General features: G+C 42.1%; 1 protein-coding gene across 3 annotated transcripts; it reads right to left on the minus strand.

Annotated features, from left to right (window-relative positions):
* Window positions 1-31: 31 nt before the first annotated feature.
* Window positions 32-24714, minus strand: CMTR1 (cap methyltransferase 1). 3 transcript variants are annotated; one of them, XM_010706916.3, is made up of 24 exons: window positions 24577-24714; window positions 23835-23969; window positions 21320-21462; window positions 19402-19560; window positions 18037-18129; window positions 17223-17294; window positions 16421-16515; window positions 16245-16317; window positions 15848-16046; window positions 13701-13819; window positions 13373-13469; window positions 11998-12130; window positions 11241-11420; window positions 10757-10813; window positions 9745-9802; window positions 9070-9138; window positions 8765-8896; window positions 8127-8249; window positions 7298-7389; window positions 6612-6680; window positions 5963-6010; window positions 5306-5418; window positions 4665-4773; window positions 32-3061 (listed from the first exon to the last, which is right to left on the minus strand). In XM_010706916.3, the coding sequence occupies exons 2-24, from the start codon at window positions 23962-23964 to the stop codon at window positions 2929-2931; spliced, it is 2496 nt and encodes an 831-aa protein (XP_010705218.2). In that variant the 5' UTR covers window positions 23965-23969; window positions 24577-24714; the 3' UTR covers window positions 32-2928. The 3 variants fall into 3 exon arrangements, with proteins under 3 accessions (XP_010705218.2, XP_010705217.2, XP_010705216.2); XM_010706915.3 differs by having other exon boundaries at window positions 24537-24672; XM_010706914.3 differs by having other exon boundaries at window positions 24481-24656.
* Between the last annotated feature and the right edge of the window lie 1844 nt (window positions 24715-26558).

The following is a 26558-nucleotide window of genomic DNA, read 5'->3' on the forward strand; positions in this document are numbered from 1 at the left end:
AAATTTTGTGCGAAATAAAGTAAACAAACAGTGAGGTGAACTAAAGGGGCTGTATTGGTAATAGAGACAACAAAAGCAGAGAAATCAATACAAAATGATACGCAGCCTAATAATAACAATACATTGTGCAATTCACATACATAAATATTCCCTTCTGCAAGATGTTCATCAGCTTCCATTCCCAGCATAATCCCTCTGTATTTACCCTGTACCAAGGAAGCGAGTAGCATGGTGCCTTATGTCTGCCTGCTTGAATTAGGATTCAGAATCAAGGTTCAGTGCAGCAAAAGTAAAAGCAAATTAAAACTGGGAGGAACTGGAGGCAACAGGGCAAATAGGAAATACCTGCAAAAGCCAGACTGCAGCTCATCAGGTTTCTTTTGCACACTCAGAAGGCTACAAGCTCTACAGTACACTTTCTAGTCACTCTTCTGCCTGCTGGCCCAGAGAGACAGAAACCCTGAGTGGAGGACATAATACTTACCAACGCAGCCTGGCAAAGGGAACAGCGTGCTTTGCTGGCATTACAACAGCCTCAAGGCAGTCTGCAAGTGACAGAACTCAAATTACTCACAAAGCCAGCTGCTCACAGGCCTGGAAACCACACAGTTGGAGGTGCATTTTTGCCCATTGGGAGAGAGTCCTCTTCATACCCTGTGGAAGTGCTTTTGCCAGCAAAAATGACCAGTTACAGAACTCTTGTTCTCTGGGTGGGGGGAAGGAAGCCTGCCATTTATCTCATATCTGTATTAGCTATACTTGAAAATAGAGGGCGGATCGTCATCCACAGGATGCAGTAACAAAATGCAGTCCATCAACTGTTCCAGTAGGCCTGTATCTAGGCATTAATGACCACCAACATGGGATAAGGTCCTTTTATCCACTTCCATCACTTTAGGTTGGAGCTTGAGAGAAAAGAATAGCTCCCTTGCACAGTATTCAGGACAACCTATTACCAACCCAGCCTCCCATCCACTTCTCAAGTTTTGCTTCCACTTTTCATTCACCAACAGACCGTGCCAGCTTCTGGGCTGCTCCCTTAGGCAGGAGGTGTGGTTCTGCAGTGATTGAGCCTGCATCTAAACTTGTCTGGTGCAAAGACTTCTATTATTTATACCAAACTGATAAAAAGAGAAGAAAAGAAGGAAAAAAAAAAACCAGAAACCTGGTTTTATGGAGATGATGCATTTCTAAAGAGGTGGAAATGCTCTAAGCTCAGAGAGCACAGCCACCTAGTAGGATGACGTTCACTACATGCTGATGCTAAGGACAAAACTCATGCAGGATGCTGACCTTAGAGGGTGGATGAAAGCAAGACTTCTACAACATGCATATCTTGTTATGGCCTCTTTGGGAGTGGTGCAGGGCACCCATCCTATCTATAGAACCGTGAGTGAAAATTTCCATGTCTTACTACATAAAGCTCATTAAAATACTACATACAGATTTGGGGAGAAAAATAAGAATCTAAGGAACTGCTATAGTTCCAAGGAGACCTATAGCTTTCTTTAAGGCACAGTTCAGACTACCCCTAAATCAGTTTCCTCCCTATTGTCAATCTATGTTTAAAAACAAACAAACAAAAAAGGCAACTTTGCTGCTTGGCTAAAAGCAGTCAACTGTGTGTTAGCTTCTGATTTAAGTGGAAGACCTGGTCAAAAGCCCCATGGAAGCCAGAACCGAAGGTACATCATGCAACAGAAGAATACTTTCGAGCTCAGCGCAAAATAACATTGAGAAGTCTGTTGAAATGAAATAAATTTCATGCTGAGTGTCACAGCACTGTCTTCACCCTCTTCACCCCAGGTGTAGCTCCAGGGCCAGATGAGACATGGAGAGTATCAGAGCTCACTCTGATATTTAAAAAGGAAAGTCTGATAACCTTTCCAGTGGGCACAGTCAGGGGAGAGGATTTTTCTAATTAACCAACATGGTCAAAGTCAAGATCTCTCTTCACTGAAGCCCTGGGTCTTTTAAGAAAAATCAAACGTACCCATAATTTCCTCTACACACTTCTAGCATCCCCAGCTTTGTATGTCTTCACTCCCACATCCACTTTCCTTCCTGAAGATTTGGGTAATAACGTAGAGTACTAAGAACCAAAGCACCTTGGTCTCAGAATTACCATGAGGCATAAACACTTTCATGAATTAACTGCAGGCTGCTGGTTCAGGATCAGTCACTGACCTGCAAAGGAGGAATCCTTGAAACAGCAGCTTGTAGACATCTGTGAAAATCCTGGCACTGAAACATCAAATTTGTGCCAGGAACTCTACTCATCACCTGTGCTGCCTTCTGTCCAACAGGATACCATCACACAGGAATTGCCATTGGCAAGCCAAGTGCCTTGAAAGCTGATGTGTTGGAAACACCAAAAAAAGTTCATGTTTGCACCCCAAATGCTAGAATTCCCCAATGAATTAATAGCCTCCACTAGGCAGTGAAGGCCTTTAGCAAGGCTAAGGGGACATACAGCTGCCAGGTACGATGCAGGGTTGCATCGATGTGCTGTTGCCCAGCACTGCCACTTTCATCTGCTCCTTCCCACTGCCAGGGAAGCACAAGCCTGGAGAGTCCTGACACACAGAGCTCCACAAACCTCGCTGAATATTTTAACAGGAGCAAAGAAAGCTGCTATTCCCTTGGCCTCATGCATGCAGTAGGTCAGGACAAAAGGGCATTAGGCCTTCACTCCAGGAGCCACCATAAGTACTCCAGCAACAGGCACTACCTGGGTCATACTCTTATATACACTGCCAAGTTCAGAGTCTTGTCCTATGTCTTCTGCACGATTTCCAGGTTAGATCACCTCCAGGGAATCAGCTCTGGAAAAGGCTAGGACAGTTATGGAGTCTCCCAGTCTTGTCAGTCCCTGAAGAATCCGAGCTGGGCTCAGCCTCCTCCCAGTACCCTTCAAGAAAGCTGGGGCTAGGGGTAGTGTGCTTGGATGAAAGATAGGACATTCTCCTTTGATAGCTTCTCTGGATCTTGCCTTTTCTGAGAGTCATGCACTTTGACACCATCTCCCCACTCCCAGAAGAGACGGCTGTAATGACACACACTGTGGACAGAGAGGAAAGTGAGATTAATATGGCAAGAGAGTAGAACAACACTCATCACAGCCAGAAAGTGCAATACAGAGAGCTTCTCTTGCACTGGGAGTCATACAAAGGTAGATCTAAAGAGTGCCTTAGAAAAAGACCAATGCTTTCATTCATTCACCTTACAAATTCTATGGCCCATAAGGTACAGAAATTTCCAAGCCTAAGAGATTTCCATGGAAACAAACTTATTAATTTCTAGCTTCACTCAAGATTCAGTTCAGTATTTGCTGGAAGGAGACAGATCATTAGGAAAAACATACCTTCCCCCCACAAGTTTTTCAGAAAATGTCAATGCAGGCAATAGAAAGGCCTTAATGAAGAATTTAGAAAGTCTGCCAGCAGCAGCAATCTAATCACTCACCACAAACCTACTAGAATCAGTAATAGCTGTCCTACGAATCTTTGCAAATGAACAGCTCTTTGTGCTGTACAAAACCAGCTAGGATCATTCCTCCTCCCGTGTGAAATAACCAAGCTCCATCAGCAGCTGAGAGTTCTGATCCAACAACGCCATCTCTCACTCCATCCATCAAGCACAGCCCTCCCTCACTGCACTGACAGTCCCAGCCATAATGAAAACAGAGCTGCTAATTACTGCTGACACAGCAGCCTTGAGTTTTGTACAATTACTGACAAAATATTCATAGCTTATTTAGTGCTACTGTTCTAACAAAGCAATACTAGCACGGTGACAAGAGCACATGTCAATGGCTAATTACAGACACATTAGTATTCACTAACCACAATACAGCACAACTCTCCCTACGCAGGCACTCCAAGTCCTCAGCCATTCCTACAGGTTAATACTAGCCTATTTCTGAGTGCAGAGGCCAAAAACTAACTCCACCTCGAGGCATGAAAGGAAAAAGCACCACCTGCCTCTGCTTTTACAGTTTTAAGCCCCTTCTTCTATTTAGCTGGTTAAGGGAAACCTAAGAACCCTATTTTCAGAGGCAAAGTCCTTGGTAGTGGCAGGCATCTCCTGAGTCCATCTGAAGGCAAAGAATGCAGAACATCTCCACCCATGAGCCCTGACATGCTAGACAGACTCAAAATTTGCTGTACTCAAGAGATTGTCTTGGCATAGTACTCAAATGGATACCAGTGGCATTCAGCAGCCACAGTGCTGACTGCCCAGTGACAACTCTTTCCCAAGGAGACACTGCTTTTCTCCCTCACTCCCTCATTAAACAACTCCCAGTTACCTGCCTTATACCAGAGTTTGGGCTAAATCAACTGAGGCTGACTGTTCAATTAACAACTTCCAACCAACTATCATAACATACAGAGATGTAACAGATTACAGTTACTGGACTCAGCCTCCATTTCCTAGGGTGCCAAGAGGTTCAGTCACTTGCATTCTGCTGCAGATAGAGGGAGGAAGTTGTGAGAAGATGTGTTACTCATAGCAAAATTCCACAGATCCAGATCAGCAGCTTCCTAAAACTCTGAGGTTGGTCTATGCAGCACGCTCTGCTGGTGACCAAGCTGTGCTTACAGTGCAAACCCAGATGCAGCTCTCGTTCCTTAGTCTCAGCTCTGGCAATTGCTTGTACTCACTGAAAAGGTGCAATGGATTCAGATGGGAGGTCAAATGTTGATTCGTTGGTCATCTTGTTGAAGAAGAATTTCCTCTTGAAGTTTTTGCTGTATGCCATAGTCCAGGGATCTGGCAGAAAAGTGTCATGGATACATGGACAGAAGATGGAATGAGGAAGAGGGCATGGTTATAAATGCACATATAGTGCAAGCAGGGACAAGGAATCTGTAATGATGGTGATTCTCCTCTTACTTCTTTTCCCTTTCCTCCCTCAAAATCATCTAATTCCCAAACTATTTTGCATTTACTGAGAAAACTGTTCTCTCTGCATTTAAAAACTGACATTCCAAATAAGATATTTTCACATATTCTTAGGAAAGAACTATGATACTTTAAAAAAAAAAAAAAAAGTGAGTCATGTAAATAAATGGAATTACCCACGCAATAGCTAATCCAACTAACACAGAAAAAGCTACCATAAAAATACCCTGAACCTTGTCCCAGTCCAAGCTATGTTCACTACAAACGCTTAATCTCCAGCCACTGGAATACCACCATTACATTTTTACTAAGTTACAGAAGGAGTAAGCTTCTTCAATTATTTTTTTACTTGAAGATACAGAGAAAAGCAAGATAAGAGCAAGAGACTCTCTCTTCCTACCATTCACAGTCCGTACAATGTAGAGTCCTGTGGGTACGAAGTGCCGGTCATCTCTGCCTGTGTAGGATAGCCGGGGCATTCCCCCTGAACCCTTGATGACTTTCATCTCTAACCTGAACGTTGAGAGAAGACAATAACAGAGTGATGCCAAACACAGCATCTCCTGTTTCTTCCTTTACAATCATCTCGCAAGCAACATGCCATCTGCACACTCTTTCCAGAGCATCACAGTGAAAATACAACAGGATCAATCATCACATCCCTGGAGCGTTCAGTCTCTTGCCTCTCCTATGTGGCTAGAGAAAACAGCCAGAGCTGTATGTACATGGCAGGTAGCAAATCTAGCATTGCAATGTGTGATCTGTGCTAATCTATCACACTTAATCCAAATGGGATTCCCATTTCAGGTTTGAACTCAAACTTCCACACCGCTGGCAGCTCTGCACAAATACTGAAGTGCAGTTGCTACTTCTACTACTGCAAAACACACTGGCTATGTCTATGGTATTACAACTCAGCAGGAAGATTCTCTAAACCAAAAACAGCAGCTATTAGCTACAAGAGCTGTACAAGCTCTTTCTCCAGGACTCCTCAAGCACATCTCTCACCTATGATGTCCATAAGCCCTGAAGTGCTTCATTTTTGCTGGTCACTTACCTCACAAAAATCTTCTCCATTTCCTCCAGTCTGTACACTTCTTTCACTCTGGGGGGAAAGCAGAAGCAAGACAAAAATGTGTTGTAAAAAGAAATATATATATATAAATATATATATATATATATATATATATATATATATATTCTCATTATATCATTACTATTTTTTTTAAGGAGTCATCTTTTCCTGTCTCAGCTATAGGGAGCAGTCCATTTTGTATAGCACAAGGTGGCCAAGCATGACTAAGATCAACCTTTCTCCTCAGCCTAATGCCTTATTTCTACTGGCTTGAGAAAATGTGACATCTGTATGCTCACAGCCTCTCTTACACTATGAGCAGACAAGGGTGTGGAAGACTTTGCAAGGATAACACTAACTGAGCATTAGATCTATTACAACACACACATCTGAGAGCTGCACCAACTAGTCCATCTATAATGAAAGCATGAACATCTGCTAAGTGAAAGGAGGGTACAACTTCTCCACTATCAATTTTGTTTTAGATATTTAAAGAGCTTCCAGCCTTTTTCCAGTGAATGTAACAGAACTATGCATTTCAGTTTGAAATTTAATTCCTTCAGCTCCTCATCTTCATCCTCCAACACAGTGAAACCAAAACATGCAAGGCTGAAAAAGAGAAGGCACTCACCGGATCGGATTCATATCTGGTCGGCTAGGTTTGGAAACTGCTTTGACAAACTTCTCTGCCAGCTGCATCCTGACCAAAAACAGAAAGAGAATCCTACAATCTAGCTAGATCTTTGACACACACAGAAGGTAACAGTTTGATTAGACACTTCAATACTTGCACACCATCCCCACCCCTAAGCCAAAGAGGTACTGAGCAATAGGATTTTTTTCACCTCACTCTCCCAGTTCAGTGCCCAGTGATACTGGCTGCTATCCATTAGGAATGGGTCTCCATTGCCTCTTCTACAAGCCCATGTGCTGCTGAACTCACTGACACACAAGCAGGAAAATAAGACAAGTGGAGATATCACGATGCTAAGGAAGGAAACAGGGGAGCTCTTTCCTTCTCTCTAAGCCACCTATCAGCTGTGCTATACATGCTCCCTAGATGTTCTTTTATCCATATTGCGCCTCACCCCAGACTAAGAAAGGAACTAGACCTGACCTCAATACACAGGGATAGTATACACAAAAAAAAGCTCTATCTACTTCACTTCTGAGAGGGTTCGTTCACAGTGCATCTTTACAGAAGTGTTCAACCAAATGCTCTCATCTACCTGTGCTCAGTTCTCTTCCATTAGTATGAACGTTTCTCAGTCACTCATACTCGTGTAGGAGAAAGAAGCTTCTCCAGAGATTACATACCTCTGGTTGAAATGCTGGTTTCGGACGTCATTGCCATTGAGTACCAAGACATCAAGTATGTGGATAGCACTGATTTTTCGTTGGGCTTTCCCCTGCAGAAAGGAATAAACTTACCACTCAGACTGTAGTCTGTTGCTATTTCAGTTTTGGTTTATAGCCTGTTTGTTGTTTTTGGGTTTGGTTTTTTTTTGCCAGTATATCATTTTCTTGCAAGAGAGCAACTTTCCAGATACTAAAAGCAAGGAAATTCCCTGCAGCCCACAGTACATTAACTTGCCATCCTCCAAGAACCAGTATGTGTCAACTACACAATTGTCTCAATGGAAGGAAAGACAGAGAGAGCAGGACCATAGATATCATCCTTAGCTCTCTGGCACAATACTGCCTCATCAGGGAGCACAGCATAAAGCCCAGTGTACCACAGCGTCTTCATTTGAGATGCCAGAAGAGAAGTAAACTCCCAGATAGCAACAGTTTGCGTTGTGAATATACCTCAAGGATGTTCTTCCAAGGCCTGCTATCTCTACTGTGCAGTTATGTACCCAAACAGACACAGATCACTTTAAGACTTAGTGGCAACATCGTCATCTGCTGCATGTAGGCCAACAGCATGTCAGGTACAAAGGAATTTCAGAACGGTGTTAAAAGCTCATCTCTCTGACACTGGTCAGAAAGAAGGAACTTAATCCAAAATCGTTTCTCTAAATAACAAATGCAAAAGACTCTCACCTGTCACACATGGAACATTTATTCTGCAGTATCTTGAAGAGAATAAGTGAAATTGCACATTACATTTGCAGTCGCTCTGTAAGAGAGAATAGCTTCCTACCTCTCCTTTCAGCTCATGAACAATCTCCACAGACAGAAGGGTATCTCGTGGCAGCTCAGTTTTCAGATCCAGTTTTGTCCAGCGGTCTGACTGGCGACCGTCCCAGGTGTAGATCTGTGATTTCTGTGTATAGAAGGCAGTCAGATTCACCCAAGGCTTCATGAAGGGATGTGTGGAAGAGAGACCTCTGACTAACTCCAGAGCACCCCTCAGAGAATCTTTTCATCCTAGGCTGTCACAAGCAATTTCTTTGTGGAAAATTTTAAGGAAGAATCAATCTCTACAGCAAATGAACAAAAACATTGATTCTAATCTGTCAGTGTCTTTTCATATCTACACAATGAACGAAAAATAGAACATCTTTAAAAGGACAGCGAAGATAATTAGAGACACTAGCAAGAGTACAGGTCTCTGTGTAGGCTGGAATTACAAAAACAGGGTTAATTACTGCGAACAGCACTGAAGTCAGGAGAAAAAAAAACCATACAATAACCAGCAGTGTTCAGCACTGTCAGTGTGGATTCTTCCCGACCTTTGAGGTTAGGAAAGAATGGGATGAATCTGCAAGGCAAAACAGTACCATTAAAAAGAACCAGCAGAACTCCTAGACGTAAAATCTGACTGTTCTCAGGCCTTACCCCAAGCCCCAGGAGGAACTTTTGCTCACTTCCAGACACCATACACCGGTAATCAAACACTTGGCGGATTTTCTCCAGCGTACTGGAATTCAGAGGAGTGGGTTTGTAACTGAAGGTATCAATGTCTGTGCCCTAAAGAGCAACATATAGAAAGGCAAGTTAGACAAAATACATCGACAGGTAGGTAAGTGCAATTTTTGCAGAAAACAATAATCCAAGAGTAAGTTCTTCATCTTTTAATTACTGCTGGAAAAGAATCTATTTGCATGACAGAATTCAGAAGAAAGTTCCAGGTAAGATCTCACCTGTATCAGTTCAAAGAACTTGGATTTGGGATCTGAAGATGAGGGAGCAACACGAGCCTGATCAGGAATCTGGAAAAAAAGTTAAAACAATTGATAATAAGGATTATTCATTTGCACGTTCACACAAACCATTCTGGTTTCTATGTGTGGCAGGCCATCCTGCCCCCCTGAAACTACTGGTCTTGGGACTCCAGTTACTGGAGAAGTTACTTAGCAAACAATGTCTCACATTTTTCTCAAATTTAATGTAGGCATGCCACGTTTCATAGGAAATAATGGGCAGCTTCCGAATGTTTCAGGTTAAATCTGTGATTCCATCCACATTTCAGTGAAACACTACGTTAGGTTTGATACGACTGCAGTCAAAGGCTCAGGAATGAGACTCTTCAGGTAGCTCTGCCACCTGGAAACCACTAGGTGCTATGTTCATTCAGTATTATATAAAATCTCCCTTGCAGCAAAGCGAAGCAATTAAAATCCCACTCAGTTAAGTCATACACTGAATTCACAAGCACCATCCTCTTTGTATACATGATTGGTTTCAAATAATCCTTGACTTTCCTAAAGGACGATGTATTAAACCTCCGGCTAGAAAGTTTCATCTGCACAGCAGCTCCATTCTTATTTCATCACAGCAAGGAAGCCTTCATTATCTCTGCTTTGCAGCTTACTTACCCCCCATAGCTGGAGACACTCCTTTCGGATTTCAGCCTGTCGTGGCTCAATCAGTGTCCTCAAGAGAAAAGCAGCAGACTGTTAAAACAGCAAAGTCTCTTCCTTGTTCTTGCAGCATAAGCATATCCCAGCCCTATCAAACTTGCATCTTTAAGTGTCTGGCTTGGGAATGACAAACAAGCAGTGCTCCTCAAGATCCCCTCAAATTGAGGATCTTGCTTCCCTCTCCACACATTCCCAACACTCTTGTTTAGTTTTGCTTCAGTATACATTACTGATACTCAGCCTCTATCTGAAAGCATCATTAGGCATCAATACTTTCAAGAAGTGAAGTGTTAGTATGAATTTATGTTTATCTCCAAGAGCTGGAACCTACTAGCCCTACTTACAAAGAGCAATGAAGATAAAAAACAGTGCTAATGTTAGGACTAACTCTTATGACAATATCTGGCTTTCAGGCCTACTCAGCTTTTTATTATGTATTTTCTCTGAACGACACACAAACTTAAAAGCCATGACAGGGAAACAGGTATACACTGCAATGGCTTTAGTTTTATATCAAAGACTTTTTTGTCACATGCTTTAGGTAGTTCTAGGTATGCTATTTAAGTATACTGAATCATCCTTGAAAAATTAAGAGCTATGGACCACAATGATGTTAGGTGTAGAACTGAACATACCAGCCAGGACGGTGTTGCTCACATTTTAAGCTCACAGTCCTTCTAAGAAGCAGGCCCACTTAAGGTACTCAGAAAAGATGCAACACATGGAAGCCATCTCAGTAAGGCTGATAACAAACCATCAACTTTCAGGACTCCAGCTACCCACACTTTTTCTCAAGGAGCTCAGGCAGAGACACGAATGGAGCTACCTAAAAGCACTATTAATTTTCCTGGCTCTAAAGGCCAAGCAGTGTACCAGCTCAAATTAAGAACACATTAAAGAAGGGCAAAACAATTTGTTTACGGTAGGTTAATTCAATACCCACCAAAAGCCAGAGGAATATACTCACGTATCTTGAACAAAAGCACGAATTTTAGCTAGTGCCTTTATCTGAATTTTGCAGTGGCTGAAAGAGAGGAAAGTTTCAGTAAGACAACAAGCTGATTACTGCCATCGACATTATTCTACGTGGAAGATTGATGGAACAACTGAAGGAAACCTGCCTGACCCTCAAAGGAGTGACTGATCATCATCATCAACATAAATCAAAATGAAATGGTGGCTACTGGAAAAAAATAGGTGGTAGCCTCCTTTATGCTCTTCATAGGAGGAGAATTCAAACATTCTCCAATTCTCTAAACATTCACTGATAGCATAAAGTATTTCTCTGTGCAGTATCCCTTTGCTCTGCTAAGCCCCTCGGGCAGCAAAAGCAGAGCAGTGTAAGCAACATCAACAAGCACCTCCATGAGTGCAAGCAGCTGAAACTGAAAGCCAGCCATTTTGGCTGATCTGCCTAAAGCAAGCAGCCCTCACTGCTCACAGGCACTCACTTTTCATTGGACTGGACAATATAATCGTAGAAATCCTGGTCATCTTTGATCACATTCAATGGGACGACTAGATTCACGTCCACATCGGAGTTGCGCAACTGGTTGAGTCTGATGTTCACCATGAAGAGATATTCTCTCACGTCGTCAATCCCTACCTTTAATCCTTTGCATACCACATACCTGCACAGAATGCCAGAGAGACAATTTAGGTTCAGTTCTTTTGACACAGTCAATTTTCCTGCCACGCTCTTGCTGTCAAGACAGTATTCCAAATCCCAGGAATTCTGCCCACCCAAGTATCCCCAGGAAGTGAAGTCTAACCAATCACATCATTACATATCACTTTCTACTCTCTGAAAAGATAGGGAAATTCAACCCTAATAAGAAAACATCACAGAACTCCCTAAAATAGTAAATTAATTGTGCTAAACTTGACAGGTGTAGAAATACACACAATAATTTCTGACTTCAATGGAAGCCTAATTGCTTCATGCAGAACAGAATTTATTACATACTTAGTTCCACTGTTTTCTCTATAGATGAAGCTCAGTATAGGCAGGGAAAAGTGGGCATACTTTGGCAAATACTTTCTTTACCTTGTCAGAAATCAGAATTTGCTAGCCATCTAAAATGTTTCCTCCTACAAGACAGTTGACAACTGGGTGAAGTCACAGAGTTTCCATTTAACCAAAACCATCTGTCATTGTAATTAGAGATCAAGCTTTGTTTAGCAGTCCCTCGTGCTCGAGAATCTCACCTCTCTGAGTTAGCAGGGCGGCTTGTCACAGGTTTAAAGATGCACACACGCTCAAAGCAGCAATACAGCAGATAAACAAGCCCCACGCTAAATGGAGTAAACAGGTCAAAGGTTTTGCAGACAAAATGTCCCCCTGGAGCAGAGAGAAGAAACACACCAACATCAGCAGACTATAAAGATACAACGACATATCAGGCATCTCCATAACCTTATCTTCCACAGGAAAAAAAAAAAAAGAAAAAGATAGGTGGTTTTGTACAATAAAATAGCAACTAAAACACTTTCATGAAGCAGGCCAGTGGGGCTCCATGAACCATCTGTCCCATACATCTTCAACAAAGAGACAAGCAGTTCTCTTGAGACCATGCTCAAATCAACATGCATTCTGCCTCGAGAGCAAACTTTCCACCCACTCTACACCATCCCCTCCCAAGCCCAAACTGCATCCTATGGTATTACAGCATGCTATACAAAAGCCTTTGCAGACAAAGAGCTCTGACATGCAGACCAAGAAGCTTCACACCGGAGGAAGAAAACTAACAGCTACCACCAAAATAGAATAGAAAGAAAAATGTCTATGCCACCCTTAGCCCTCAAACAAGTTTCCCCACTACCCTAAACAAAAAGCAGTCAATCTTACGAAGTTGTATCTACACAGAGAATAAAGACTTCAAGAAGGTTGCTCCTTTCACCATATTATGCTCAAGCAGATACTATTAAGCAGATCATTGGCTCAGGTATATCTGAACACAAGGCACAGGACAAATGATAACGTGATAATTATTTTTTATCTTCTGCTCCTGTATATATCAGTGCCAAATGCTAACTAAACTCTGCAGAAAAGAGGAACCATCAAAACCAGATACAACCATAAAATCACTTGGCAACGATGGAGTATACCTAAGACAGCATGAGACATGGGCTGGTGTTGATCACAGAGATGGCAGATTTAAAGGAGAAAAGCCACAAACTAAAGGGAAAATGAACTGAATTAGTACTGCTCTGCTCCAACCAGCCTGCCAGAATATTCATAAAGCAGCTGGTCCGGCTGATAGCATAAAACTCAGATATACTATCTGGCAATTACACTAGTGACCTTAGCCCAAGACAGCTACACAGCCTATTGTGAAAATGCATTAGTTCAGAGCTTTTACCTCCCGCTTGAAAAGAAAAAGCAAAATAGACAGTCTTTTTTTTTCTGCCCTCGTTCATTTAGCTTAGTGACAACTATCTCGGAATGAATGCATACACATTCAATCCTATGCAACCTAGCCTCACAGCACAGCAGATGTTATGGTATGTTAATAAAAGTCTACAGCACCCTTCTGCAATATCCCTTAAAGAAGGAGGAATACGACTGATGGATAAAACATACCTGTCCGGACAATGGACAGTGCCATAAGAAACTGACAAAGCATCAACTGTTTGCTTAGGATTTCTTGCAAGTTCTCCTGACCCTCCACAGAGAAGCCCTACAAAGAATATAGCATATAATTAGCATTACTTTCGGTCAAGCAAACAATTCTGTATGGCTGACTCGTGAAATCACAATTTCTTTACAACAAAACACACTGCCACCAGGAATTTTAATGGCAAGCCTTAATATCACATTGATAATACAAACACACGTCAGGTATCTTAACGCACACAGTCTGAAGTACTAGTGTTGGTCATGAGAAAGAAAGAAAAAAGAAGGGACCAACCCCATCAGCCATTAAGAAATGCACTCCTTTGTGATCAGTATTGTCCAAAACAAAGTTCCGGAAAGCAGTGATGTTCTCAGGGCGAGTGATGTCTCCATCCCCATCAATCCCTCCCTCTCCTGTGGGAAAAGAGGAGACAATTACTAACATGCTGCAAAGTAGACTAAAAGATCAGTACATACAGGTGATCTGTTGTATTCAGTATTTAGTCAGAAGCTACAAAGACCTTGAAAGGTGAGTAAGCACAAATACACACATTCCCTGGTTCACCACTAAAGATGCCTGTTAGACTAGGAAAATTATTCAGATGTTGTGGTCAAGGTTAAACAAAGCTATACAAATAACCAAGCTCAAAAGACAACTTGTATGTTAGCTGCAGCAAATGACAAATCCCTCACTGCCCTCCTCTGGGTCAAGAACTGCATTACAACATAAAATTCTCAACCAAGGAGAAATGGCAAATAGCTGAACCTACTGAAAACGTAGGAGACAATTTCACTGAACAGCTCACCTGTTACTAACATGTTTGTTCTTTTGTTTGTTTGTTTTTGTTTGTTTATTTTTTTTTTTACAAGCAAGGCAGAATTATTCACATGGTAATCTGGTAACCTTCAACTAAGAATTAGCATCAATCCAAAGAAACCTGTTTATCTACATCCAAACACAATCTAACCAAGAATTTTAAAAAGCAGCCTCAAAAAAACATTCATATATAAACAAGTTTGTAGAGGAAGTAGGAAAATAGAAATATACCTTATTTGCATGAATGCAAAGTTTTTCCATCTGGCTTTTTTTAAAAAGAGATACACTGACCCCTAGGCTGGCATTATAGAAAGCTAACCTAAGGCATATTCTAGAGGTTACCAATTTTCACTTTGAAGAAGCCTGAACTTCTAGTTGGTATTAGTCCCTAAAATCTTCTACAGCTATAGTTTCTATTAACTGAAGAACTGCAAGACTAAAAAGCACAACGATCAGGATACACGATTGTGCTTTGATGACTAAATTCCTCATCAATCATGCTGTCACTAAGCAAAGTGACATTAGAATTTGTTATCATTCTTTACAACACAAATATCACGGCAGCCTACTTTCTTCCCATCACTTGGAAGAGAGTTTGTACACATCTCACTAGACTTTGCAGCATAGCAGACAGAAACAGAATCAAGAAAATGCATCAAAGTCATCGGGCTACTCATTTCTCCATATATCACCCTTCCCTCATAAAAGCACCAGTCTGCAGTGAGTTATGAAGATCCAAACAGTGCAACCACTAGAACAATGCATTTCGCTGCCTTGCTACTCCTGCCATGAACCTTTCCTTTAACTAATCTAATTTTGAAGCATTAACTATTCTCTAAGAGTTCATGGTTAGATGTCGCAAGTGGCAAATTGGCTTTTACCCTTTTCTCTGTAGAACAAACACATTTGAGTTTCCTTCACATAGTCCGAAATAAGCAGCAAGACCATCAATCCTTATATTTCCCTTCCTACTCCAAGAGGCTATGCAGAAAGGGGGCACACGTGTATCATACAATGTAACAGGCTACCACACACAAGGTAGGATGCAGTAACTGCGTACGCACAGTCTATCTCAAAGACACATTAACATCTTAAACCTCTTTAGATTACACAGGTCATTTAGGCACAGTGATTCAGATACAGCTGCTAGCTTTAATTTGCTTTATTTATCTTTACTAAGTGTCCACAATAAATTATCAAAGTAGATTTACAGAGGTCTGATACGGAAGCATATTGCCAGTCAAGCAAGTAAGGCTTCTACCTCTGGCTTTGCTAATAGCCTTTGGGCAAGTCATGTCACTCTTCACATTTCAGAACTGCATAAGTCAAGTGAGAAAAATTATTGTCAAACAAGCAAGCACTCTGCAGTTTTCAGATGAGCTCAAGTACATACTATTACATCAGGACACATTTTCTTGGCAGAATGGAAAAAAGCACAGAAACGTGACTTAATGGGCAAGTTCACCAATCTCAACTCCCTTCTCAAAGGACAGCCCCTTCTTAGCTTGCAAAATGATTCTCTAGAAACAAACTTCTCTCAAATCCATGCTGGTATCAATACTCCTGATACAGAAGCCAGAGCACAAGCAAAAACATCAGACAACACTTATGCATGCATTACGTACCATAGTAAGGTTCAAAGAGCTCACTGGAAGCAGAATAGAAGTCCTCAAGTTTAAAATCGTTTGGTCCTTTCAAGGTCATGCCAAATCCTTTTGCGTGCCACTTCCTCCTCCACAAGACGTACTCAGAGAAGCCCCCAGGACCAGCACACACATCAGCAAAGTAGAGCAGCTCTGCATCTCGCTCCTTTATCAAGGGCCTCTACAAAAGGAAACTGAAGAAATTCTACTCGCCCAGTAACAGCTGCCATCAGTCAAACCTATCAATTGCACTGCTCAGCCAGAAAATGTCTTTCAAAAATTTGTTTTTCCAGCTAGTGCTCTAAGGATTCTCCTTTCTCCCCAGTTTCTCTGCTCTAAGATTAAAGCACTGCTTTGAAAATTAAAAACAGGTCCTCACCCCCTGGAAGTCCTTAGGATTTGTAAACATGTAGTCAAAGACGTGGTCCATATTTGCCATCTTCATTGCAGCTCTGTGAACACATAAATAGGGACCTATGAGTTTCAACCTCAGCTCCCACAACTGAAAGTGGACATAATGGGAAGAAGTCCTACATAACCACAAGTGCTACAGACCTGTTCAGAAAAAAGACTCCACGGATCATCTCATAGGGGTTAGATCTTGTTCGGGCTCTGCGCATTTCTTCTCCATCCAGCTCATCAAATACACTCTGTGCAAACAGAAACCAAATTAACCTGAATTTGGCAAAGGCTTAAAGGACAGATATTAAACATAAGGAGAGAGAGCATGAGGGTCAATAGGATGCTTAGCATTCTATGCTACTGATTCACCAGTATAGAATGTTTTCCTGTCAAATAATGATACAGAATCATAGAATCCTTAGAGTTGGAAGGGCCATCTAGTCCAACTCCCCTTACAATGAACGGGGACACCTTATCCAATTCTTACTCAAATTTAATGACACTGAAGAGTTCTGTACAAGACAGCTCCCGAGCCTGGCAGTACAGTAGCCATCTTAAAAGTAGTCACAGATGCAGGTATTTCTCTCATACATACATACACACACTCTGAAATTCATAATGGCATGATCAAATCTAAAAGGAAAAATGGAACACGCAAGAAAATAAAGGAAGTTTAGTTCCTTAGCTCATTTGAGCCTACAGGCTTATTTGAGCCTACAGTCTTTCAGTTGAACTGACTAAGAAATGGACACCACTGTTTTCATTCATCTCTTTGAAGGCTGAGGTGTAAAACAGGCATCTGAACAGACAATAGTAGCCAAAACTCCAGGTCACACCAGTGGCACAGATGTGAGAGAGGATGTGTGCAGCTCTTGCTGATCACCTAGGTAAATTCAATTATTTATTTCACTTCTTTCCACAAAACTTCAATTCCTCTCCAAGAAAGGGGACTCACCTTGCACCGCAGGACATTAAGTAAAAGCTCTTCATTGCAGAACTCCGTTTCATCTTCAATCACCATCTTCCTCTGGAGCGGAGCAGGATGAGAACACGTAACAATTAACAAATATGCTATGAGTCATTTCAGAATGCAACATGAACTTGTGATGGATGAAGCCTGTCAACCACATACTAGGTGTTATTAGCAAGAGCATAACCAGCAGGCTGAGGCACTATTCTCTCCTATTTGGCATCTCATAACCACACCTGAAATATTGCATCCAGTCTAGCACTCCTCAGTACAAGACAGACACTGACATACTGCAGTAAGCCCAGCAAACGGGCCATCAAGATGACAAAGGTGCAGTAGTACCTAGTGTGTAAGAGACCGAGGGAACAGTTTGTTCAGAAGAGATAAAAAAGGGAGATTCTATTCCTGTCGGCAACTACCTGAAGTTAGGAATGAGAAAACTGACCTAGGCTCTTCCCAGAGATGCACAGTGCTAGGATAAGAAACGATGGATGCAGGCTTCAACACAAAAAATGCTGATTAATGAATAATTTTGCCAATTGGGTTATCAGACCCAATTGTGTAGTAGATGCCCAAACGGGCTGTAAGACTTCCACTCTTGATTCAGAACTCAACCAAACAAGGCCCTAAGCAACCTGATCTAGCAGGATCTGCTTCAAGCAGGAAGTTACAGTAGCAGCTTCCACAGTTCCCCTCCAGCCCAGATTATTCGACGACTCTTTGACAAGGCAATTGGTTCAGGCAGAGTATTCATTCCTGTGTCTTCTTAACCTAAGTACTAGGATCTAAAAAAAACTACCTTGCCCACAGTCATCCACTCCTTCAGCTCCTGGGCATCAGGGATTTCTGTGGTACACTCAAGGCACCAATCCACCTCCTCATAGGCACTAGGCTGCAAACACAAGACATAGGAAGAGTCAAGAAAATTTTTGCTAGCAAAATGTAACAACCAATTGCTCCCCAATCCTACCATAAGGGGTGAAGCCATGACTTGTGGGCCAAATTCCTAGTTTTTTTTCCTCTTGCCTAAAACATGCTCCATTTCTTTGGATAAATGCAAAACAAAGCTAACTAAAAAATGACCACACACCACTTTCCTCTCATCTGATATTTATCAATAAAGCTATAGCCTAGCACTCTCAAGGTACATTTTAGAGACAGTGCAGAGACATTTGACATAATATTCTCACAGTGCTTCACACATCTGTTTTTCCAATTCTCTCTCAAAGTTTTCCCCAGTTCCATGACTTCAATTCAAGGCTTAAGTATTTTGAAAAACCTAGGGAAGGAATTGTTTTGGCAGTAGAGTTCTTAGCAATGCCAATTCTTCACAAGGGCAGGCCGTTAACATCTGCTAACCTTCTTATGTTAGTTGCAACATCATCATCCACAAGGGCAAATGATAAATAACATCTAAATGCTGTAGGATGCAGAAACATGGTGAAGAATGACCCTCAAATCTATGAGCCTACAGAACACACTTCAAATTCCTCATTCTAAAGGAACAATCTCCAATATTATTTCTAATTACTGAAAACAACTCAAAAAAAGAAAGGAAAGTACAATCAAGTGCAGCATAAATAGCACTGCTGCCCTTGACTCACAATAGCTGGGGTCTTTTGGCTTGCCCTCCAGCTGACCAGAGCCCTAGAATTCTGTGCTGTGCTTCTATTTTTTTGGCTTGTTTGTTCTTTGAATACAAACATATAGCAACCGTTTCACACTGAATAGTATCAGAACGAGGCTCTACTTTCCAGACAGCACTTATTTCAATTTTATTTCCTGTTGAGGAGCTCGGCAAGATACAGGAATAGGACATCTCAGCATTTTTTTTTGAGGATTATTATACAGAAACAGAATAAGATACTTAAAAAACATCACCTATTTGAGCATGAAAAATGATGATATACAAAACAAAACAGCTTGGTAGGTTTTCCATCATGTTCACTACTACAAATTCAGGAACAAATCATACAGATCACAGCAACAATCCATCTGAAACTGACTTGGTGCCATAAAACACACTATCCCCAAACAAAATAGAGTCTGGGTCTATCCGGCTGAGCCACTTGACAGAAGTAGTATGTCAGCACTAGAAAAACATTCCCAGTGGGCAAATCCTGAACACAGCAATGGAAAGCTACTCAAAACAGTAAATACTTACCTCTGGCTCATCCTGCCAATCAATATTCAGCTCCCCATCAAACCCCTTGAGGGTTAGCCCGAAGCCTCTCCTTCCCTTCTGATTGGAGGCCTCAACGATATCCTTCCTACCTTGGCCATATTTTCCCAAACCTTCTCCTTCCCGGAAGCCCATCTTGGCCTACAAGGATAGAAAAGGGAGCACAATGAGGCGAGTAGATTTAAGACTACATACTGCAACTGGGATCAAAGACTAGCCCAAAAAAAGAGCCATCACACTGGAGTGGCTTGGAGCCACCAAAAACAAACAACAGAAAAAGCAAGATGTAAAGAATGACGTTTGGAAATTAAACAAATTAGGGAAGGAACAGCGTGCTCCAACAGACAGAGACATTCATCACCGCGTTCAGTCGGTTTATAAACCAAGATGCTGGCACAGGAACAAATTCATATTGTGATATTACTTGTTGTGAACACATTGTCACATAAATTACAAGAACCGGTTAAAATTCACCTAATGCTCAGAGAAGGAATGCAATTCTGAGGACAGAATTTTGAACAGAGTAAAGAATGATTTTCCTTTTACCTACCAACTCATCTAATCAGACATTCAATCTTTGTATTCAAATTTAAGAAACCTTAAAAAGAAAAGCCTTCTGAATTCAGAGAAAGACAGTCTATGTTAGAATCAGCAAACTGCAGCCCAGCTACAAAAACATACATGGACAGATTCTAAATGATCAGTGATCAGCAACAGGATTTATTCACAGAGCAGCACATCAGCAGCCCCCAGCCTCTGGATCCCACTGAGTTTTGAATTTAGTAAGATTTGAAATTTCCTGCTTCATACAGATGTATGACACAGCTGCTAGCAGCAATTTGTTTCCTGGAAAGGCAGTACCTCCCTGTTCCCATTTCTATTAAGAACTAACACTTCCCAGCTTCTAGCAGCAGACTGATCTTCTCACTTGGCAAAGGGCAGTACGTGCTGGCATACCACTGTGGAGCTGACTCCCACTCCTGAGAAAGCAGCACAAAACAGAGGGAGTCCCCAGTTCGGTCCTCCTTTGTGTCCTGGACTTCCTCTCACATTTCAAGTAATACACAACCGTGTCTCGCCATCCCCTGTTGCCCCCAGGAATATAATTTTTGTTTCTCTTACCACGAAAAGAAATTCTTTCAGGGTAATGGGGTATTCCCAATAGCACAGTGATGGAGTTTGCATAAGGAACCGTGGAACAGCAAGGACACAAAGAAGCTTCACTTCTCTAGGGCTTACCATTGCTTCCATAGTCAGAAAAAAAGTTGTCAAATTTGAGACTAACATGAGAAACAGTCCATCGTTTTCTCAGAACTTTCTAAAAAATTCTTTCTCCCCTGCACTATCACTCTGTAATTAGGGGGCTGGTGATCATCCCTGAAGTTTGGCTGTTGCACTTACTATTGTGCACAACTCCATGTATTTCCAAGAAACTTCTGGCCCTATATAAACTGGGGCAGCTCTACTTGAAATAAACACCTTAACATTAAGGTAATAATTCTACAAAGATATGCCTGTCAGCTTCCGAGACCAAAATGAATTAATATCAACACGAGAATTTCTTAAGGTCTTTCTGACAGATGTTTGTTAACTTAAAAATAATTGCAGAATAATACAAGGTAGGACTCTTTTCCAGCTCAGCAAACTGCCTTATTCAAAGATCTCTTTCTTCACACTCATCACCCTGTTCGAGCAGCTGGAACACGAATCAACTTTTTTCTTTTAACAAATTCCCCTCAACAAAGCTGTCTCTACGTCCCTGAACTGCTTACTAGATGTATTAAAGAAGCAGAGAATCCTGCTCCAAGGAGGACCAGAATCAGAATCTCAGAAAAGATTGGTCTTTTCAGTTTGCGCTCATTAGGTACTAATACTTTGGTTCAAAACTGTTTTGACCTACCATGAGCTTTTGGGAGACACTGTTATACATTGAGTAACGGGACGAAGTACCCTCCACCAGAGAGTCCTGTTTGAACTCATTGTTGAAGACAAGTCTTTTTTCGTCATTCTCACTCTCAGACCCACTGCTGCTACTGGAAGACTCTGAAAACAAGAAAAGTGAAAGAAGTGAATGCACGCTAAAACAAAACAAAAAAACCACACCAAGACATCTCAGTACTGCCATCAAGAACTACACGATATGACGCACCAGGTGAGTAGGGAGGGAGGCCCTGCAACCCACTGAGTACTTTCCCTTTTCCTGTGCTGTGATCACGATGAGGATGAAGCAATGGCACAAATTTCCTTCCAGAAATTTATCTAGCACCACAGCAGACCTACTAAATTCTGTACTGTGGGGCAGGCCATAAAGACTACTGAAGCAGCAATCCACAACGAGCATAGCCGCACTCTTCATTAGACCTCTGCCTCTTGAGCATCCCTTGTTCACTGACTACTAGAATTCATTCCATGCTTCTTTGCACAACTGGGGGTTGAACCATAAAAGCTACCACAAGATAATTGTTGTCAGCAGAGATTATCTTTCCTTGTTTATCACTTAAGAAGGAATTAGATAGCTGCATACAGGTATTACAAAAAAAAAAAAAGACAACCTAGAAGAGATTGAACTTTTCTTAATTTTTTTTCTAATTAAAAAAAAAAAAACCTATTTCCTTGTTATGGATAACTGAACACCAGTGAAATATCAAAAAACAACTAGAAAATTAGTAAAGAATTGTCATTACCAAGGTAAATTAGTAAAGGTAAAGGTAAAGTAAAGCCAAGAAAGTGAAAGACCCAACAGTGAAATATGTGGCTGTAGTTGTAACTGTTTCAACGTGTACAATCTCTGCTGTTGAACTATCAGCCTTTAGGACGGCTATCACGCTGGAGCTTGTAACATTAACATTTGAGACTTTCAGCTCAAAACAAAGAAGGCTGTGATGTAGCATGTTTGCAACGGTATATTCCTATCTTACTTTTCAAGCATCTGTCACACAAGTTCCATTTCTCCTTCACAAAGGTCTTAGAGATTAACAGGATCAAAAAGATTTTACTCAGGGGCAGTTATTGCTTTCTGCTTCTCCAGTCCCTCAACTTCAATAATATTTGCTACCTGCTTTTGAGCTGCGTTTTATTTTCCAGGCCTCACGATGGATTCTCAAAGACAATTCGGACTACATAATCTTAAGAAAGTTTCTTTGCAACTCTTCCTGCTTTTAACATTTGCAAGGACATGAACACACACCGTACCCTACCAATGCCACTACTCTCAAACCAACCACTCACTTTTCATGCATTTTCCTCCCCGCTTTCACTTCTTTCTATGTTGACACCCTTTCCTTACTAACACTTGACTACCATGGGAAATACCAAGAATGAGAAGTACAGAGAGTGTGAAGTAACATGAAGTACCATCCTGGAAGAGGGACAGCAATTGTGTAGGGCACTCTCCTCATCTCCAGTATACTAGAAGGGAGAAGAGAAGGGAGGAAACAACACACTAGGCAATTCGTTTAGGTAACTCTGAAACGTTATTCTTTCTGAAACCAAATAAACATGAACTTCCACAACTTACAAAAAAAACCATTCACATTGATTCTATAAAAGAGATGCCATTGTAATGCAGAAGAACATGATAACATCTAATGTCTTGTGTTTGCTTTTAAAAAAAAAAGCAACACAAGATATTAGACACTACCATTATTATTATTGTTACTGCACAATGCACAACTCCTCACTGCTGAAAGCTTCCAAAACAAAAATATCTCCTGAGACTGAAGAGACTAATGCTGTCTACGTATAAGCAGAATTTTACAGCTTTTGGCCATGGACTTGTCTATTTCCTATGTGTGCATTTATGAAATCCCCAGACCAAAGTGTTTGTGAGATTTTTATTTTTAAAAGCTTAAAAAAAAAAATTGCCACCAAACAGATTTGTGAATTAAAAAAAAAAAGATAGTTTTTCCACTAAAGACAAAGTGCAGTCTTGAAGTTCCGGCCATCAACTGGAGATGCCAACCATGGTTTGGGTTGGAAGGGACCTTAAAGGCCACCAAGTTCCAAACCCCTGCTGTGGACAGGGTTGCCAACCACCAGGATCAGGCTGCTCTGAGGCCTTGAATGCCTGCAGAGGTAGGGCATCCAAAGCTTCTCTGGGCAGCCTGTGCCAGCGCCTCACCATCCTCTGAGTGAAAAATATCAACAATCTTTCTTTTAGTTTAAAATCATTCTTTCTTGTCCTATCACTATCGGTCCATGTAAGAAGTCTCCCCCCTTTATAAGCTCCCTGTAAGCATGGGGAAGCTGCAATGAGGTCTTCCCAGAGCCCTCTTTCCTCTAAGCTAGACAAGCCCACCTCCCTCAGCCTTTCTTCACAGGAGAGGTGCTCCAGCCCTCTGATCACCCTCATGGCCCCGCAATTCCTACTTGTTATTTAGATTCCCCACAGCAACACTTACAACCTCCAACTGTACCTTGAGTCGTATGGTTACTAAGCTGAGCTTCATCATCTGAAGTAGAACTGAGAGTTAAACCCAAGTCTTCCACCTTCTTCTTCTGCTTCTTTTGGGGACTGCTAAATTCAGGCTCAGTTCTTCTCTTCATTTTTTCTGAAAGAAGAAGATTACACTTAGTAAACACCACACAAATTAACATTCTTCTTCATGCTGAAGGGTAAGGCACACAACTCATACCGGTAGCATGGCAGCACAGACCACTTCTTGCATTATTTTATGTTATACTTCACAACCTGAGCTGTCTTCAGGTAAAACAGTTTTGTGAACCTACCTAATAGCTAATTTAAATAAACGAACAAAATCTATCCAGAAGCTCATTTATTACTAACTACTATAGCTTGACTTCCTTTCTACAAGCTACTTAAACGCTAGTCAATGAGGAAAGCCCAGATGCCAGCACGTAAATAAATTAAATATACGACAATTAGCGATACTACCGTATCAAAGACCCGGTTAATCCAAACACACGAGAAACCAGCAAATATTACCCTACAGAGGAACGCCGCAGCAGCCGAGATGCCCCAGGGCGCTGCTTCTAACCACTCCCTATCAGGCTTATTTCCACAGCCGCACACAGCAGCCCAACACCCGTGCCTTTCCTCACCCCCGCCAACAGCACCCGCTCGTTTCCTTTCCCTCTCCTCCTGGCTCTCTCCGCACCGTGGCTCCCGCCGCTTCGCGCCCCTCTCTCCGCACGCACCCAGAGGCCCGGCCGCGGCTCCGCAGCGCCCTTGTCGGCGCCGCCCCCGCCGGTTTCGTTTCCCCGCTGCCCCCGCCCCGGCCCCTCCCGCCGGTCCTTTCCCGCCCGGCGGCGCGCGCCAGTGACGCAGCGCCCGGCCGTGCCGGCACCGAGGGGCGGCGCTCCCGCAGGCGCGCAGCGGGCAGCTGCGGGGTCGGAAGTGGAGCGGCTCTCCCTTCCCGCCTCAGCGAGGCCCCCGCCGCGTCGCTAAGCAACGGCTGCGCGGGCTGGGCGTGACCGCCTCGCTGCTTTCCCTGAGGGGAAGGACGCGTTTAGTGTTTTCTGCGTATATAAAATACATATGTTATGCGTAAGGATATATACGGAGCGTTGGCAGTGTCGTTAAAGCACCCCGTTATTCAGCCTGGAGGCGCTTAACGAGGGAAAGAGCCCTCCGTGCTTATGGCAGAGCTCCGCCCAGCGGTACTGCAGCCTCGGCCAGGGCTGCAGGCACGGACTCAGAGCCTGCCGGTCCCCGCCGGGCATCTACCCGTAAAACAGCCGCAGCTCACTGCCAGAACTGGTTTTGTGAGGGCAGCAGTGCTGCAGCTTCTCGCAGAACATAAAGCTAGTGCACGCCTGTGGCAGCATTGTCATGAGGACCTGAGGCACTAACGGAGTTGTCTTCTGCTTCTCGCAAAGCTTGAAACCTATGGGCACACACCTCATCCTAAAATCAGCAGCAGCAGACAGGCATACTGCTCGCTATGAGGAAAGTGTGGTCTAACCAGCTGATATGTGCCTAAGTGCACGAAGTTAAAAAAGGAAGAGCGAGCAGAAAGGAAAACGCTGGCTAGCTAGAGCAAATCTTTAGGAAAAACAAAACAAACAAACAACAACAAAAAAACACTTAAGCTGGAGTGAGGGTATGTGAAATGCAGGACTATTACATTGGTTATTGCCTGTTCTCCAGGTCCACTGTTCTTAAACTGTTGGAATAAACAAAAACATTGGTATCTCCCTACTAAGACCATTCATAGCAATTCATTTTATTCTTCTCCAAATCTATGTAAAAGATAACGGTTTGATTTTGAAGGAAAGAAATTGCGCTAGGCTTGCACTGTCTACAAGAAATTCATGCCAAATCCCATGAACATGCAGAGGAGTACAATTATGCCTTTCAGTAGTAATTTCCAACCAATTATTTCAACATTTAATAAACATTTAAGAACTCATCCTATAAGCAAGACCCATCTTCACAGTACCTGAAGAAGCAGGATCAAACTTGCAGCAACAGCACCACTAAAAAAAAAAAAAAAAAAAAAAAAAAAAAAAAAAAGTAATACTCATATTCCTCCTGTGTAATCCCCCACCCTTGTCTGGATGCCCAAGCAGGAAATACTAGGCAAAGTCCCTCACAGCCACCACAGCATCACTTAGGCAGGAGGAAGCCAACCAAGTGACTTCAGTCTAGGCAGTGAACTTAGGTACTGGGACAGGGGAGATTGGCTTGCTCCAAATAACCACAGAAAAAGGGACTTTGGGTAGTCACCTAATTTTCTAAAGCATAGGTGAGCTATATACAAATGCAGCATTTTTTCAGTTAATGAATCCCAGGACAGTTTCCAGTTGGAGTAGACACTGCCTTTAGAAACTGTATAACTGGACTTTTCTGAAAGAAAAAAATGTAGTAGTATTTAAACTATTACCAATTTTATTGGAGGTGGAAGGGGAACAGATGGAAAAAAAATCACTGATATAACAGAAGTATTGACCTGCCCATAAAGGCTTTTTGTGTTGCAGAATCCTGTTTCCCCACAGTACTACAGTATTTCATTATCTTTACTTGAAACACTAGGAGAAAACAAGATGCTGCCAGAAATCTTCTTATAGCAACTTAAAATAATCTCTTTACTTTTTATGCTAGTCACTATGAACCTGGAAAAGCAAACTACTCACTCTTTGAAATAGCTTTTGATGCATTTGAAGACTTACAGTTGCCT

This window comes from Meleagris gallopavo, chromosome 2, assembly GCF_905368555.1.
Source record: "Meleagris gallopavo chromosome 2, MGAL_WU_HG_1.1, whole genome shotgun sequence".
NCBI lineage: Eukaryota > Metazoa > Chordata > Aves > Galliformes > Phasianidae > Meleagris > Meleagris gallopavo.

Excerpts from the sequence above, each read along its gene's own strand:
- CMTR1 (XM_010706916.3), bottom strand. The coding sequence starts at position 23,964 with ATGAAGAGAAGAACTGAGCCTGAATTTAGCAGTCCCCAAAAGAAGCAG. Across the intron at positions 19,561-21,319 it reads GTGTCTCCCAAAAGCTCATG|GCCAAGATGGGCTTCCGGGA; the intron begins GTAGGTCAAAAC and ends CTATCCTTGTAG. Across the intron at positions 10,814-11,240 it reads ATTGTCCAGTCCAATGAAAA|CCACTGCAAAATTCAGATAA; the intron begins GTGAGTGCCTGT and ends CCTCTCTTTCAG.